General features: G+C 32.3%; 1 protein-coding gene across 1 annotated transcript; it reads left to right on the top strand.

Moving 5' to 3' along the window:
• The first annotated feature begins 591 nt into the window (after positions 1–591).
• Positions 592–7784, top strand: LOC148627399 (uncharacterized). The gene is made up of 4 exons (XM_088572431.1): positions 592–844; positions 1416–1601; positions 2814–2923; positions 3786–7784. The coding sequence occupies exons 1-4, from the start codon at positions 652–654 to the stop codon at positions 3888–3890; spliced, it is 594 nt and encodes a 197-aa protein (XP_088428557.1). The 5' UTR covers positions 592–651; the 3' UTR covers positions 3891–7784.
• Positions 7785–17169: the final 9385 nt, after the last annotated feature.

Here is a 17169-nt window from a genome sequence, read left to right as displayed (position 1 = left end):
TAAATGTGTAACCCGGTCTCCGCTAAACAAACTGGGAATATGGACCACGTGCACCGGTAGGGGAAGCATGCTCTACTTTTTCAGAAACATTCGCCGAATACCTCATAAAATATTTCCTCCGGTATAGACGAAAACTACGATAGAATGAAACAGTCGGTTCTCATGGTGCTGATGGATACGTCATAAAACGAGCCAAAGGTTTATGATGACGACTATTAAACCATTGTAGTGACGACCTCATTCTTGAAGTAATATAAACCTGTTCCAGAAGCTCAACTGCTTAAGATGTTTAGAACGTTACAAAAGTCTGCGTAACTTCGGCAAGCATAGGCATAACGTATGAGTGATACACGTATAAAAAGTGCAGATGTGGATGCTAAATGAGTGTTTCTACAAATGAAAAGAACGTTGACGATACCAAACGGTTTTCGTACTTTAATGTTACTACATGTAACATTAAATTCAAATCTTATAAATTTCATAAGATTTCATACATCCTGACCATGTCTTTGTATACAAGGATAAAGTTTGTTAAAATAAGATTAAAGTCTATTCAGATATCAGATATGTTTTTGATCGATAACCAAAGTGGGACAAAGTCACTTACAACATTAAAATTCAATAGGGCGTATGTAAAAGCGTCGTTCTAGAATGGCTTCAAATATTGTTTCTTTAATTTGCGGATTCAGTTTTCTTTTCTTACCCCCATGTTTACTCCAATGTTTTGGTGTTTTCTCATCGGATTATGTGAAATTTTCTTTCAATTTAGAGAACAGTAATACTAGTTTTAATTGCTTCCGAGGAGTACTAATTCAATCTCATGATTGTCCAGAAAATACTCCAAGTAAGTTTTTTTCTTCATATTCCATATACTACAGGCAGGTCCCTTCAACTATTGTTGACGTATTATTTTTTGCTGTTTCTCTTTTTTTGCGGATTTTATTTTAAATACCAATTTTGCGGATACTATTTTTGCGTTTGTCGGTTTACCGCGAAAGCAGCGAAAATTATTACATCGCGAAAACTTATACGACTACAGTATCTGAATCGGCCAAGTTATTAGAATTATCAGCAAGATAGTTAAATGCACTACACGTTTACATTTTGTGTTATACGCTTTGTTTTTCGGATAAAAGTAATTTTAAATTAAACGCAAAAAAAAAGTAAAAAGATTATTTCGTCTGTCGATTTGATCGACAAACTTAAGAACCTTAAAACATAGAATTTTGAATTTTTTGTTAAATTAATATCCTACTTTGGAGGCCGTTTAAAAATGCAAATTATATCTTTGTCGAAATACTACGTCAGAGGAAATAAACGAGAAAGTGTTCACAATGCCGACGGTATTTTGTTATATTTTTTCATTTTTCAAAGTTACCTCTCACCAGTGCAAATTTTTCCACCATACATTTCAGCGATAGATGGTACAATCATTGGAATTCATATTGCCTGTTGGGTTGTTATTTCAATAGCCACGACAGCTGTTTTTTACCTGTTCTTTATCCGTCCCTGCTGTCACGATGATGATGACGAGGAGGAACAATGCTGTGGATCATGTGGAATGTCAATTTCATTGTTCCTAGTACTCTACCCTTGTACTGGTATGTATAAATTTCACGGTTTCGACTAAAATGAGGTTTACGTGTCTCAAGGTAATGTTTATACTTATAGAGGTAACAAACCAAAAAGCACACACACAAAACAATTGTAATGAAAATTGATTTATTCAACAGGTCATAGTTTTCCTTTCCTCGTTTGTCTACCCCGGACTTGACTTTTATGAGCAACTCGGCAGGTGTTTCTAGAAAAGCAGTGGACGCTTACCCTACCGATGCACCTGGTCCATGCTCCCAGTTTTAAGTGGAGTCTGAGTTGCTCATTTGCTTTTGTTACTTTGTATGTATGATTCTAGTTACTTTATGTTCTTTTTTGTGTATGTTTGTTTTCCATGTCTGGTCTTTGTCCTTGGATTACATTCTTTTGATTACCGCTATAACCTTGGTTTCCTTGATTACTCTTTCATGTTGCAGAAAATGCATTCGTATAAACGGTCACTTTCGGTCTACTTATACCATACTTTTTATCACAACGGAAATCCTTTCTGAATTCAGATCTGTATTTTTTGAGAGTGTTCATTAGCTATTATGTCACAAAGGCCACCTGTAATATACTTTTTAAATGAAAGGGTTTAAGAAAATACTCTGATTTCTTATAATAAAAAAAGGAACAATACAGCATTTAAAGTTTATTGTGTTTTTATTTAACCCTAAGTGCTTAAGTGAAAAAAAGTTTTGGGCACAAATAAGCCTGCTTACTTAAATCGTCTTGTTTTTTTTTATGTTGCTACAAAATTGAAGTCATCACTACAAAAGTTTTATGGTCGTCATCATGAACTCGTGGATCGTTATGGTATATCAATCTGCACCATGAAAACTGATTTATTCAACGGTTCATAGTTTTCCTTTCCTCGTTTGTCTACCCCGGACTTGACTTTTATGAGCAACTCGGCGGGTGTTTCTAGAAAAGCAGAGGACGCTTACCCTACCGGTGCACCTGGTCCATGCTCCCAGTTTTAAGTGGAGTCTGAGTTGCTCATTTGCTTTTGTTACTTTGTATGTATGATTTTAGTTACTTTATGTTCTTTGTTGTGTATGTCTGTTTTCCATGTCTGGTCTTTGTCCTTGGATTGCATTCTTTCGATTATACAAATCGCAAACTTAAGAAATGTAATATTCAAAATAAAACATTAGGAAAATATCATTTTATTTTGAAAAAAGATACACAAATCAGACGTCTTTCATGGTATTTTAAAGGTCCTCTTGGCTTTGCCGGATGTATGGTGGCTGTTACTAATTACCCCAATAAGAATCTTGGACAAGGCTTTAACCTTTGTCTCACAGCTTCTCTTTATATCCTTTTTATGGTAGGTACAGTATGACAGCATATCAAATAAGATTTATTCTCAATAATTTGATCGTTTGTCTACTTATCGCACGGCAAGGTAATTGTGGTATATGATATAGTTATAATTACAACCCTTGATAAACTATCATTTTAACATAAGTATTGATAAAATCTAAAGAACTGCCTCGGCGGTGTAATGACTTGATATCATCTGCCTCCGGATTAAAACTGTTTCCGGTTGATATATCACACGCCCTATCCGTTATCGTATAGTCCGTCATGGCATCTTACTTTTCTTACGCAAATAAAAGAAATGTAGATGGCATCGGAACTGGCGACAACTCCAATTTATATAAAAAAAAATGAGAACAAACGTATATAATGCTGTAAGCCAGGAAGTGACACCAATATTCAGATAAAATTGGTGAGGAGCGATGATAATTTGAGAAGTTTTGAGGATATCACTGAGTTTGACGAAATTTTATATTATATATTCGTAATATTAATAATTAAATATTTAATTTCTTTGATTAAGTAGCCAGCGTCATTAACTCCCTCCGCTATTTAGGGTAATGGAATAGCTATATTGTCAAGACCTTAGCTTTTTATGCAAGTAATTATTTTATAACGAATAATCTATTTTTCTTATCTGACACAGCAATACAAATTGTGTTATCATACTGTTTATACAGTTATCTGCAGTTTAAATAATAAACAAGATAGCGATATTCTACATGTTGTTTCAATTGTTTATAATCAATATTTAATCTTAACTTAAAAAGCTCAACAAATACCACGCTCACAAAGATAAGCATAACAATCAACCCAGGCCTTTGTTGATAAAACACTTAGTTCATACTTGATTATGCATGTTATTACAGACCGTATTAGCTGTTTGTTTTTGTTGTTGTTGTGCAAAAGGTGACACTGAAAATCGAGAAGGCGAAACGGGTGGTATAGTCCGAATGAAAATATGGACAGCGTAGACACCTATGATGAAAATAGAGGTGGTGGCACCATAGCAATTCAACATGTTGAAGCACATCGTATGGCAATAACAGAAACCGGGGTTATTGTAGTTCAAAAATTACAAATGGCAAGAATATTTCATATCAGTTAACCGATTTAAACTACATTCGATACCTTACTTTTTACTAAGTATTTAATTAACATCAAGTAATTTACAATTTTTCCCCATGTGTATTGCACTTTTAATCGTAATCTTTCACTTTTACTTTTTACAGTTTAGAATCTTACCAGTGTGGTAATGTAGGTCAATGTTGACAATAATAATACTGAGTGATAAATATTCAAATCAAAATTTAGATTTTTAGTAGAAGGGCTTCATCGTGAGCGAGAATTCAATTTAATTACACTTAATAAAAACTATTTCGCATGATACTTTGTTTAATTCAAAAATATGACAGAGACCGTTGTCTTGAATTTCATTACCACCGATGTTTAGCTAAAATAAGGAAAATATATATATATATACATATGCTTGTAAACATAACATGGAGTGTATCTGATGAGTCAGCAGAGATCGTTGAATGATCATTTTTGAAAAAGAAATGATGATTCAAATATAAAAATCATTATTAATATATATATTTTTTAAACATATAAAAAGAAAATTGATTTTATTTTTTATTTTTATTGTTTGTCAGGACAATAGAAAAATGGACGACGTTATTCTTATAAATAAAGTATTGTAGTACGTTTTGATTGTCAGATATATTCAATATATTTTTGAGATAGTTTCAGTGTTCTTACCAATATATCCACATATAATTTGACCTAAACGTCTATGCTTGTTTCGATTTTTTTTCACTTTTTTTTTAAAATGTTTTAGGGAAAGCAGAAAAATATTTTAATTGAAGTATAACAAATGGAGAAGTTAATGTGTTATCTTTTCAATAAACTCTTCAAAACATTTCCTATTACTCGAAATAACATTTGGTCTCCCTGAAATTGCCATATTAGCAATTTTATCGTTAACACCAGGGGAAAAAGAGAATCAAAGACAGAGATATAAATATATTTCACGGTGACGTCTTTATATACTTTATGGATATTTATTTCCCCAAACCATGCACGTGTGTAGATATATTAGTATATGAAATATATATGCGCAGAGTACGCGATGACTAACAAATTTCAAATATTTGTCTGATTAATCGTCATTTAATTAATGTTGTACTAATAATTGACAAAGGTTTCGGTGACTAAAATTATATTGAAAGACCTTTCGTAAGTCTTTTAAATATAGCAGACTGTATTTTTTAAAATCAATCTACATGTACGGAATCTGTGTAAGAATTCATCTTGTCAATGAGTGTACTTTTACAAGAGTTATAACAATGACTATGATTATTGTCGCCATGATCTTTTATTGCTGACCATGCTAATGATGATGACGATGAAGGGTGAGAAGGAGAGAGGTTGATATAATAGAAGTCAGGAATTTCTGGTCTCTGCATGTCTTGTTTTTATCTTTAGTTTTATTTTTTTATGTTTCTCATGTATATAGGGGCAACTCAAGCTGCAATCTGCCCTGTGGTATGTGGGTTTCCTCGTCGTTCATTGAAGAACATTTAGTGGCCTTCGGCTGACCTTTTCATACCGGGATTGTTGTCTTTTTGACGTTTACACTATACCTATTCTCGGTGTTTTTGAGACTTTTGACGAATATCAATAAATACTCATTTACTGGTACTTGCATCATTACCATTTGTAGGAGATAAAAGTATAGAATGTACTGTATATTACAAAATAAAAGGAGATAACAGTAAATGACATTAAAATACCAAAGAAACTGCTGGATTTTCAATGTGGATTATCTCCTTAGAGCAGACAGATTGGACGGAATAATAACATTTCATCATATAAACCTCTAAAGCAAATTAATAACGAACAAAAATGCGTAGCAACTTTTTGGGGGTGTTTCACATATTACAGAATATGCATGGTTCTTACAAAGACTACCACTTAATTCGACCTTACAAAAACATTGTAAAGTAGATATAAAGAGAATAAATATGGTGAATATGTCGAAGAGGCAACGACTGCACCGGGATGAAAATGTTAGCTAAAGACCACCAATGGGTCTTTAAAGAACGACGAGGGAATCCTTACACTACTGGGTTAGTATAGTACAGAAACGAATGAAAAGGGTAGTGTAAAACTTGTCTTTGTTTATCATTGCACTTAAACAAAGTTTCAACACATAATAGTAATTTTATGATAAAAATTAAAAGAAGCGATACTATAACAAATAATCCAGAGAGAAAAAAAGAATGAGAAGAGAAGATTCCGAAGAGAAAACGTGAGAATATTGTTTGAAAATTATGGACGAATTTCTGAATTGAAACATTCTGAAGAAAAAAAACTTTTTTTATTTACACGTTAAGATCGCAAAAGTTGTATTTCAAAATAAGAGTAGATGTTATTTTGTATTAATTGTATGATTGATAATTTAATTTTTCACTTTGATTGATTGTTTTATAACCATAGCAATAAAAGACAAAGTATATAGCTTATAAATCGCTGCGAAAAGAATAACAAACAATAACAAACAAAGCAGACAAAACAAAACAATTTTTGTTTTATCGATAATTAAAAGTAGATAACTACCACAAACTTCCCTTGGATAAAGCATGTCTGTAATTTAACAAACTGTAAGTAAAGTGACGAATCAATGGATAGTATTTCCCAAGACAGGAACATACAGGCAAGTTTGGTCTTCTTATTAAAGTTAACTTCTGAATGCATACCTGCACATGAATAATTGATTCTTTGCTGTTCCCAAACTGAAGATCTACAATTTTGATTTCAACGATGATTTGCAGTCTTTAAGCCCGATTGCCTATCAATACAATATTGCTTGGTTGCAGTTATTGGTCGGAGTGTAGGATGGAATACCCATCTTACTACTATGTACAACTGTATTTTATATCTACCTAAAATCTTAAATATTAAAATTGATGTTAGGGGTTTTCAAAAAGCACTTATTTATACAATCTCTAGAATAAAAGGTTTCAACAGAAGTTAATATTGACATGACGAATAAACACATCGAATAAAATGTTAAAATCTTAAAAACAAACGAAAATTTTCATATTCAGTTTGATACTTTGATAGTTATTTGATGTAACATGTAGAACGCTTTTAAATTGGCAGAATGAATGACTACATGTACAACGAAGTTCAAAGATTTAGCGACACAGAATTAACAAAAAAACAGAAAAAATTATTTGTTTGTTTTATATTCCAAAAGACGAATGCTATATAAGCTCGGGAAATATTAAAAAGAGATGTTATGCACATTTGACCGTACTGTCGATATATTGAAGAAAGTTGGTAAAATAATTTGAAGATAAAATAATTTGAAGATATTGCAATAAGTCTTGTTTTTATATTTTCGGTATCGTTAAAATCCAAGACTCTCTCTAAAACAACGTTAGACGTTTTTAATTCGTGATATTACAACGAATAACCTGTGATCTAATTAGCTTTAGACATATAATTACAAAGAAAATAATACATTGAACAGATATACATAAATGTAAAGCATGTGTTATGTTACAACATAACCAATTTTACAGTGCTAAATAATTTATAAGTAAAAGGTTACCAGCAGGACTGAATTTCACATTTATAAGTTTTATAAATCTATATTTTTTATTTTCTAAAACAATACAATGTTTTCTTTATTCAAAACTTTTCCAAAATCTAATTATGCTACTACCATTTTACAAAAATGAGGTAACGACTCATTCCGTTCTGTCGCAAAGAAAAATATGCGTATGAATACTTTTTATCGCAAAAAGTCAAGTATTTATTGAATATCCTAAAAACATGTTAAAACATGCCTGGATAAATACATTAACTTATTAAGCCTTAATACGTAAGCTCAATGTGGACTTCTTCATAGTAGTCGCTCTTTACAAAAATAAATTTATGTGGTTAAACAAAAGCATGTCATTTTGATATATCTGGCGTATGAGTTTCCTACAGTCTTTCCAGGACCATATCTCTTAAGACACTAGTCCATTTAGATATCTGTATTTTTTAAATGATAACTAGCGTCATTCAAAGTCTTATGTGATATTTCAGCGTAATTACAGGTGTGTTTTTCGACATTAGTTTGGTATGGGTTCGGAAATAATATCAGCATGTTGCGGATTTTGTATTCTTTTTTACCACCATTATTTCTACAAGGTTATGGGGTTCTTACTTCTGATTTTCTTAAGCTCTCTTTAACTTTAAATGGAGATGACGATCGTAGAAATGTTTCATGTTACCGAGGAGTTCTTATCAAATCAAAAGAATTCCAGACGACACTCCAGGTAAGAATTATTAACTAGATTTCATGTTATACAATAGACTATCTTACCTCTGGTCAACCACAACTAATAAAAAGCTATGGTCTTTGCGAACACGAAGTCTTCGTAAAAGAATACTCAGTAAGTGCATTCATTGAATGGTGATCATCATGTTTATCATTTTTTTCTGTACTTTTGAACAGCAAGTAATAACTACACTGATTTCCTTGGACACCATAAATATCTGCGTAATAGACTCCTGAATCATAAATATAAGTAAAAGCGCCCAACATGATATAGTACTATTTTTTTTTTCAGATATCAGTCCTTGGTTAAAAAATTATTCAGTTTCTTCTAAAACAGTGAGTAATGATTGTTTTTGTTATTTGTTCTTTGACTACTGATTTACCGATTGTGACACTATAACATGCATGTGCTATTTAATCACCACCGGTATATGCACACCGCAATGGAAGAGGGAGTATTGGCGCGCTGCTGTAAAACCTCGTTTAAACTCTTGTACCAAGTCAGGACCATTGCGGTGTTAGCTACTCCGGTGGTATGATATCTTTTGTCAGATTTAATTTGTAATTGGCTTTGTTTATGGATTGAATTAGTGTTCGGTAATTTTGTTGTTACCCTTATTTTGGAAACATCCATTTATTTATTCCTGGTCTTTGTCCCTGGATTACATTCTTTTTATTACCGCTATAACCTTAGTTCCCTTGATTACTCTTTCATATAGATATGTGGCATAATGCTATGTAATTATACTAAAGAAACAACTACCGCTTTAACTAGTAATATAGTACATGTTTGATGAAGGGAATATTCTTCAAATATTTTTCACACAAGTGTTATTTGTGGTAATGTATTAGTGTGTAGTATTTATGTCGACACAAATATTAATGAATGATATTTTTCCTGATCGTGATTTAATTAATGCAAAAAAGCAAATGAATATCTTTACTTTGACAAATTTTGTAGCGCTAGATTCAACTGTTCTTGGACTTCAAATTACATGTGCCGTAATGTTACCAACAGCAACGTTGGCTGCTTTGTTTATTTTCTGTATTCTGCTATGCTGTGGAAATTGCAAAGACGTGAAACGCTGCAGATCATGCTGGATAACGTTAATGTTTTTCCTGATCCTATACCTATTAACTGGTATGTTAAACATATGCCTCGTCCGATCAGATTAAATGAACGTTTTACTGTAATCTTTGTTTACCCCCCTCCCCCCCCCGTTATCTTTATTTGAGAGTGTTAAAAAAAGGTCGACAAAGACTTTGTTTTTGAATTAAAAAGACATAACATTTCGGAGGTTCAAATCTGAGAAAATAGTTGAACAAGGCACCAAAAGGACCAGCGACAAGGAACTTGTCGCATAACACAAATCTGAAAAGTACAAGCTCCGTAAAAATTAATTGGAGGAATCTAACCAAGCCGGGGATTAATTCATGTGCCCTTTAAATGTCTGGGATTCCTTTTTTCTTGCAAGACAGCATGTTTCATAAATGAAAAAAAAATTACATGTCACATTGACGAACCAGTTACTCCACATTTGTAGTTCTGGTCGGAGTGACCAAAATAGAACACTTGACAGGTAACATATTTTGTCTGGGTTTTTTTGTAAGCCATCAAGCCCTGTTTAAAAATCTTTGAAATGTCCACAACCTACAACAAAGCATTAGGGCCGAGAGAAATAATCCATCGAACATACGCCGGAGCAGCTAGAACGCCATCACGCAAGACAGAACAGCGAGCAATAGGAAAACCAAAGCCGCTGCTTTTGACGTTATAGCCCAGATGAAAGCTTCAATATTTGTATTCCATCAATTTCAAAATAAATGTGACGGACGGTAGGAAGGAGACTTCAGTGTGTTTGCAGTGTCCTTCATTTCAAGCACTTAGAGCAGATGAGTTAAAGACAGTCAACAAATCTAGGATTAAAAAGAACATCAACTTTATTGCAAATAAAACAAATGTGAGAATGAACTTTTCATTTTGTAATGTGATGTTGGTAAAAAGAAGATCGATAGATGGAGACAGAATGCACAGTTGGTGCCTTACGGGATGTGTTCACCGAAGCACTAATTCAACTAATATTGATGCTCATCAAGTAACACAGTGTAAATCACAAGCATTGCATTATTTTTCACTAAAATTGGTTTGATAAAATGAAATTAATAATTCTGTTTGCTCGTTTTCTTTTATATTTAGTGATTTTCTATTAAATGCACTTCACTCACTCTTATGTCTTAGGGTTTATGAAAAGAACAGTACCATTAAAAAGTTCTTTTGAAAGTAACAGTCATTACCAATCTAACTAATGATGTCAATTAGCTAGCTGTTTTCTCATTATATATGCCTTAGAGATATTGAAATCTTCTCCTACTGATTTCTACATAATTCTGTAGAAAAACATAAGGCAAGGCATATTGAATCATTTTATTTTTTCAAATGCAAAAAGCTTATATGACAAATAACTTTTCAATTCGAGAAACCACAATATGTTTAAATACATCATTTTTGATTATTGATAATTTTTATGTTTTTATAAATATTGGAACTGTTATACAATAGATCGCTTAACACAAATAATACTTTAAAAATAGACTACACGATAAACCATTTGAATTTATGTAAAACAAAAAATAGTTCCTAAAAAAAATCTGATGGAACGAAACTGGGAAACACACTAAATATTAAAGTGGTAGAATCATCAAATTCCAATCATTATTCCAATCTTCATTGAAAGAAAAAAACACAACAGAACAGACCAATTATTTGAATGTCCATTAATGATACATTAATTATGCCCTTGTCACAAATAACGTATGGTGGATAATAAAAAAGAACAAATGATGTGAACAAATCCAACATAAGAACCTTTAGCTTACCTATAATAAAACTGCCTTGGTTGTCCACTACCTAATTCATAAACTTCTTTTTAATGTGATATTTTTCAGCAGTTTAAGGTCATGTTTAAGAGCCTTGTGCCAAATACTTGAAAAGTAACGTATTTCTGAAAGTAATATCAATTATGTGTGACGGCATATAATTCTAAGACTTGGAATTTAAGCAAATGCTCAGACTAATGTATTTGTTTTATTGTTTATTTTGTTTGGTTTTGTTTTCTGTAGTCGCTGGGACCAGGTTATGTTGATACAAAATGTACATACTTCTTGAAAGGGAAGAACTTCATAGTGCATTATACTATTTATTTCAAACTTACTATGAAATTCTAGAAGTACAATGATAATCTACCCTCAAGTCCTAACTATTCCAACTATTCCAACAGTCAAATAAATAAGTAGTAATCAAATTATTCTTAAGAGAGTGCTTAAATATATAGTCTTTAAATTTATTGTGATAATATGTACACAAATTGTCAGGATATTTGAGTGTTTTTTACGTAGATACACAAATCTTTAGTAAGTGAGAAATACTTTTTTTTAATTTGAACCTTGATAAATGGCTCAACCGTGATGTGCTGGGCCATGCTCCCAGTTTTAATGGAGTCAGTGTTCCTCATTTACTGTTGTTCCTTTTTGCTTGTTATTTTATGTTTTTGTTTTGTGTACCTATTTTCACTCTCTTGTCGTTATTCACGGAATACATTCTTTTGGTTTGATTGCCGTTCGAATCATGGTTCCCTTTATTTCCCGAGCCATCTTGGTTTTTACTTTTAGTCTTACATAAAAACTCCTCATACTTTAAGCAAGATGGTAAGAATGAAATTCAAAACAAAACACTAATGAATTGCTACATGAACAACGGATTATCAGCCAAAAGGAGTTAATGCACAATAGCAAATGAAATTGTTTACTTTGCAAAATTTTGTAGCGCTAGATTCTACCGTCCTTGGACTTCAAAAACATATTCCTGAGTGATATATACCAATAGCAACGATGGTTTGATTCTTTATTTTCTCTATTCTGCCATGCTTTGGAAATAACGCAGAAATCAATTGCTGCAGACCATGTTTGATGACATTCGTGTTTTTTTTTCCGATCCTCTACTCATTAACCAAAGTAATATATACATAATAATATATATAATATATAAGTAACAAAAGTAAACGAGCATATTGGACTCCACTAAAAAATATTGGGAGCATGGACCAGGTACAGAGGTAGGGTAAGTTTCCTGTGTTTTTCTAGAAACCCTTACCGAGTTGCTAATCAAAGTCCAGTACAGTGTAGACGAAAGTGAAAAGGAAAACTATGATACGTTGAACAAATCAGTTTTCATAGCGCAGATGGATACACCGTAACGATCCACGAGTTCATGATGACGACCATAAAACATGCTCCCAGTTTGAAGTGGAGTTGCTCATTTGCTTTTGTTACTTTATATGTATGATTTTAGTTACTTCATGTTCTTTGTTGTGTATGTCTGTTTTCCATGTCTGATCTTTGTCCCTGGATTACATTCTTTTGATTACCGCTATAACTTTGGTTCCCTTGATTACTCTTGAAAAAAAATCTTAGATCAAAATCTAAAATATATTTTTTAAACGCTTGTTGAAAAACGCGTACTGGACAAATACGTTGTCGATAAAAAAAATCCAGCCTTATGAAATATATATATATATATATATATATATATATATATATATATATATACGGGGCTGAAAAATTCCCAACGATGTTAGAACTTCGCAAATTTTTGGTCGTTCCCTCCGCGTGCCTCGAACTCGTACCGCTGTGACATCTATGACAACACCGCCTGCACTAAGTCCAGTGCCCTAGACCATTCGGCCAGCTAGGCTATATAAAAATATAGCTTTCGCTGGCCGGGTCATTCCTCCTCGTATGATTAATCTAGGGCTGTAACTTAGTACACGATGTATGGTAGTACGGGACAGTTCATCTAGGTGTTATTATGTAGGATAGAAGATCAAATTAATGATGCATGTCACATACTGATGCTGGCCGAGTGGTCTAGGGCGCTGGACTTAGTGCAGGCGGTGTTGCCATAGATGTCACAGCGGTACGAGTTCGAGTCCCGCGGAGGGAACGACCAAAAATTTGCTTCGCAAATTTGACAGTTCTAACATCGTTGGGAATTTTTCAGACCCTTCTATTAGTTTACGTTATCTTCTCACATTCTGAGACGTTGTATATATATATATATTGTATAACGTGTGTAGGGATTTGGAGTATTAAGAGTTGAAAAATAATAGGTTTAAATGCTACTGTATTCTGATAATACTCTTGAATTGAGGGTGTCCAGAAGATCTCTCAAATATTTCAGGATCCACATTTAATTGATACCACTACGGGAGTAATTGTCGTGGTAGGACTGGAGATCCTGTTTGACAGCTGTGAGTATAGAAGTTAATAGTTTTGACTGAGGTTTGGTGGTACTTTTGGTCAACATATTTAATACTAAATAAAGATTACGTAAAAGATTCATTAAATTTCATTCAGTGCTGTAGGAGGACGGGTAACAAAATGTCCACATATTTATAAAAGACAAAGTACATATCAATCATTGGTTGTAACGCATACAAAAATGTTATCATGAAAACACCAATGAAGAAAATTAAAGACAAAAAAGTTCATCCGTAGAGGTCATTTCCAGTAAATATTGAAGGTTTAACTTGTATTCAAGAAATCCAGTTTTAGCTAAAAATAATTATTGATAGAACTAATGTTACTTTAAATGAACGATCCGTTCTATTTCCATATCGTCCTAAACTAAGTTTCAGTATATGGACATCACCTGCGAGAAAAGGCATGATTTGAGATTTTTTTCTTTAATTCATTGAATGATATTCTTTTTTCTATTACATTTTTTCTTACGTTTAATATTTCAATGTTGAAATAACTAGATATTTTGGGCGCATATGTATAAAATGGTGTAACTTTCTTAAAATATTCCGTTCGTGATTCATGCATACCTTTTGACAAAGACTTTTGACTGGAAAGTTTAAGAATGTCAAACAGACATTACTTTCAAAATGAAAGTGTCAGTGAGAGAAAAGGATTAGCAGAAATTTATAGACCGCTTTGGATTTCACTATTTATTTTTATGTCAAGATACTAATGTTAAACTTTTGAGGGGAAAATATATTCTTTTTTACAACCAACGGCTTCCCTCTCAATATAAAATGAAAGGTTTGCTCTCCCTTTGTCATACTGAACTTTTAACTAATATTTCTCACTTTGTAAAAAAGGTATGCAAATTGTTGTAATTTTAATATCTGTATGTTTATATACTTAGTCTAGTTAATGAATTTTATTCTTTTGTTTACTCATGTAAATGAATTTTAATGATATATATTATGTCTCATGTTGCACATTTGTGTGTCTGATGACTTATCTAATTACACATTCGTAATTCGTAATATTCGGAATTCGGTATTAATTTCACTGAAAGAGAATCTACTAGAAAAAAATTTAATATATTTCAGATAATTAGGGATTGGAATTTTAGGATAAAACACTGTTTTCCCAGAATTTATATATGGGTAAAATCGGACCTTTCACTCACAAACCTGGCATAAAAAAGTCCTATATTATTTACATTCCTCAAACAAAATGGAATATTTTTTTTGCTTCAAAAAGTTGTAAAACCTTCAAGGATGGAATAATGGAGAATATTTTAATACTTTGATATTCCAACTGATGAAAATACATGTCAAAATCTTAAAAACTAAAGGACACTTTGATCAAGATAATAGTTACTGAATATCTAATATTCTTTTTAAAAGAGAAAGTTTTGTCCATCATGTTTTGCAATTTAAAGGCATATAATGCTTAAGTAAATTGGGATGACATATCCTTGGAATGTCTACATCGGGAAGCCATGCATGCATAACATAATTGTCACCTAAATACATACAATTCATATACAAATTCTTCAAGTTAAGATTCATATTTATTTAACCTACACTAACAGCATTTAATGGCATGGTCTGAAATTCAACAAGAGGGTAATTCATTGTTTAGTTTATATTTAATCTGATGTGGCCTGCATGTATTTGATAGACCATGTAAATAATCCCTACAATGTTCGTCTCCCTTGTAATACATGTATTTTGATGTATATTTTTTGACTGCTTCGTTTTATTGTAAACATGTATCCATTCTTGATTATTCTTGAAGATTTCATATTTTCCTAAAAACGTGGCTGCCTGGTAGCTAAAACTATTCTTACCATATCTTCTTGTCCTTGGTCTTGGGACATCAGCTGTGAGCTTATATCTAAAATTATACAAGTTTGGTTTAAAAAATAAAATATTGTGGAGAAACTGACGGCTGGATTTGTTTAGAATTTTGTATGTTTCTAATGCCATGGTTCTCAACCTCCTGATTTTTAAAGACGGTATAGCAGATTCAATTAAAAGGTTATCGTATGATGTGGTGTAATCGTCGAATATGAAACGAAGAGCTCTTTCTTGTATTTTCTCAATTTTTCTTGTGTTTTGTTCGGTACAGAAATGCCAAGTGAGAGGACAATAGCTAAGGTTCGAGAGAATGAATGAGTGATAAATGGTTAATTTTGATGTCTTGTTTAAGTGGTGTCCAATTCTTTTCAGTACATTTAGTTGTCTGGCTGCTTTTTTACATATATTGGTTATGTGTGTATTAAAATTAAGTTTATAATCTATGGTAACGCCTAGTAGTTTTACTTCATCATCACAGTTAATTTGTGTTCCATTTAGATTAAATACAATATTACCATTGTGAGTTTTAGTGCAAATAAATATTGCCTGAAACTTTTCAGGGTTTGCTTGCATTTCGTTTGTTGAGAACCATGACATTAGATTATTACTGTCTTCTTCTAGATATTTAATAACATTTGCCAAAATGGAGTCAGATTTAGAAAGAGTACTGTCGTCAGCATAATTATATAAGTCACAGTGGTTAACGAAAAGGAAGATATCATTTATAAATACGTTGAAAAGTACAGGGCCTAAAATGGAGCCTTGGGGGACGCCTTTAAAAATATTTAACACTTTACTTATATTTTGACCAACTTTGACACACTGCTTACGGTCTGAGAGGTAACTGTTCATCAGATATATAGCAGATTCACTGAGACCATAATGTCTGAGTTTAAGCAAGAGAAGATCATGGGATAAACAGTCAAAAGCCTTACTGAGGTCCATTAGTATGGCAGCAAGGTATCTATCACTATCCAGTGCTTTTTTCCAGTCCTCCAAGATGCGCAAAAGCGTTGACTGACAGCTATAGCCTGACCGAAAAGCTGCTAGATAGGGGTCGAAAAATTTCTGAAAATGTTCTGATAATTGACTTTCTATAGCTGTCTCAAAAATTTTAGATAAAACTGGGAGAACACTAACCGGTCTATAATTACCTTTTTCCAAAACACTGTTTTTTTTATGAATTGGTGCAACTTGTGCAATTTTAAGTTGATCTGGAAAAACTGAGTTGGACAGCGATAGATTTACAAGGTTTGTGAGAGGTTTTATAATTTCATGTTTAGAAAAATGTAAAATTTTAGGTGAGATACCATCTATACCTGTTGCCTTTTTGGCACTAATTTTGTTAATTCTTTTCAAAACAGATTTTTCAGTTACAGGTTCAAAAACAAGTTGATTAGATACAGATAGTTCACCATGCTTCTTATCTATAGCAACAATACTAGGATGGTTTTCATTTATTTCAGTGTTGTTATTAATACCTATATTTTTTGCTACATTTACAAAGTAGTTATTGAAGGTTTCACTCACTTCTTGCTGGTCGGTAATAATGTGACCATTCTCTTGTAAGACGGTATGTTTAGATGTTATACTGCCTTTGTTTGTAAAGGATAAACATGCTATCACAAGTATCCTTTGCGAAAACCTGATTGGTTCTCATTTAAAATTTGAAATTCCTCAGAAATGTTTGATAATCTATAATTTAAAATAGCTGTAAAACTTTTTCTAAACAGCTAATAAGCGTAATTGGTCGATAATTTT

Source organism: Perna viridis, chromosome 1, assembly GCF_037379345.1.
Source record: "Perna viridis isolate PV_CMFRI_1.1 ecotype Kerala chromosome 1, ASM3737934v1, whole genome shotgun sequence".
In the NCBI taxonomy this organism is placed as follows: Eukaryota; Metazoa; Mollusca; class Bivalvia; order Mytilida; family Mytilidae; genus Perna; species Perna viridis.
The sequence above is the reverse complement of the archived record's forward strand: the minus strand, read 5'-3'. Positions and strand labels throughout refer to the sequence as shown.

Bases quoted from the DNA above. Each gene is read 5' to 3' on its own strand.
- LOC148627399 (XM_088572431.1), top strand. From the start codon at position 652: ATGGCTTCAAATATTGTTTCTTTAATTTGCGGATTCAGTTTTCTTTTC. The intron at 845-1,415 runs GTAAGTTTTTTT...CATACATTTCAG, and splicing joins TTGTCCAGAAAATACTCCAA to CGATAGATGGTACAATCATT. The intron at 2,924-3,785 runs GTAGGTACAGTA...ATGTTATTACAG, and splicing joins CTCTTTATATCCTTTTTATG to ACCGTATTAGCTGTTTGTTT.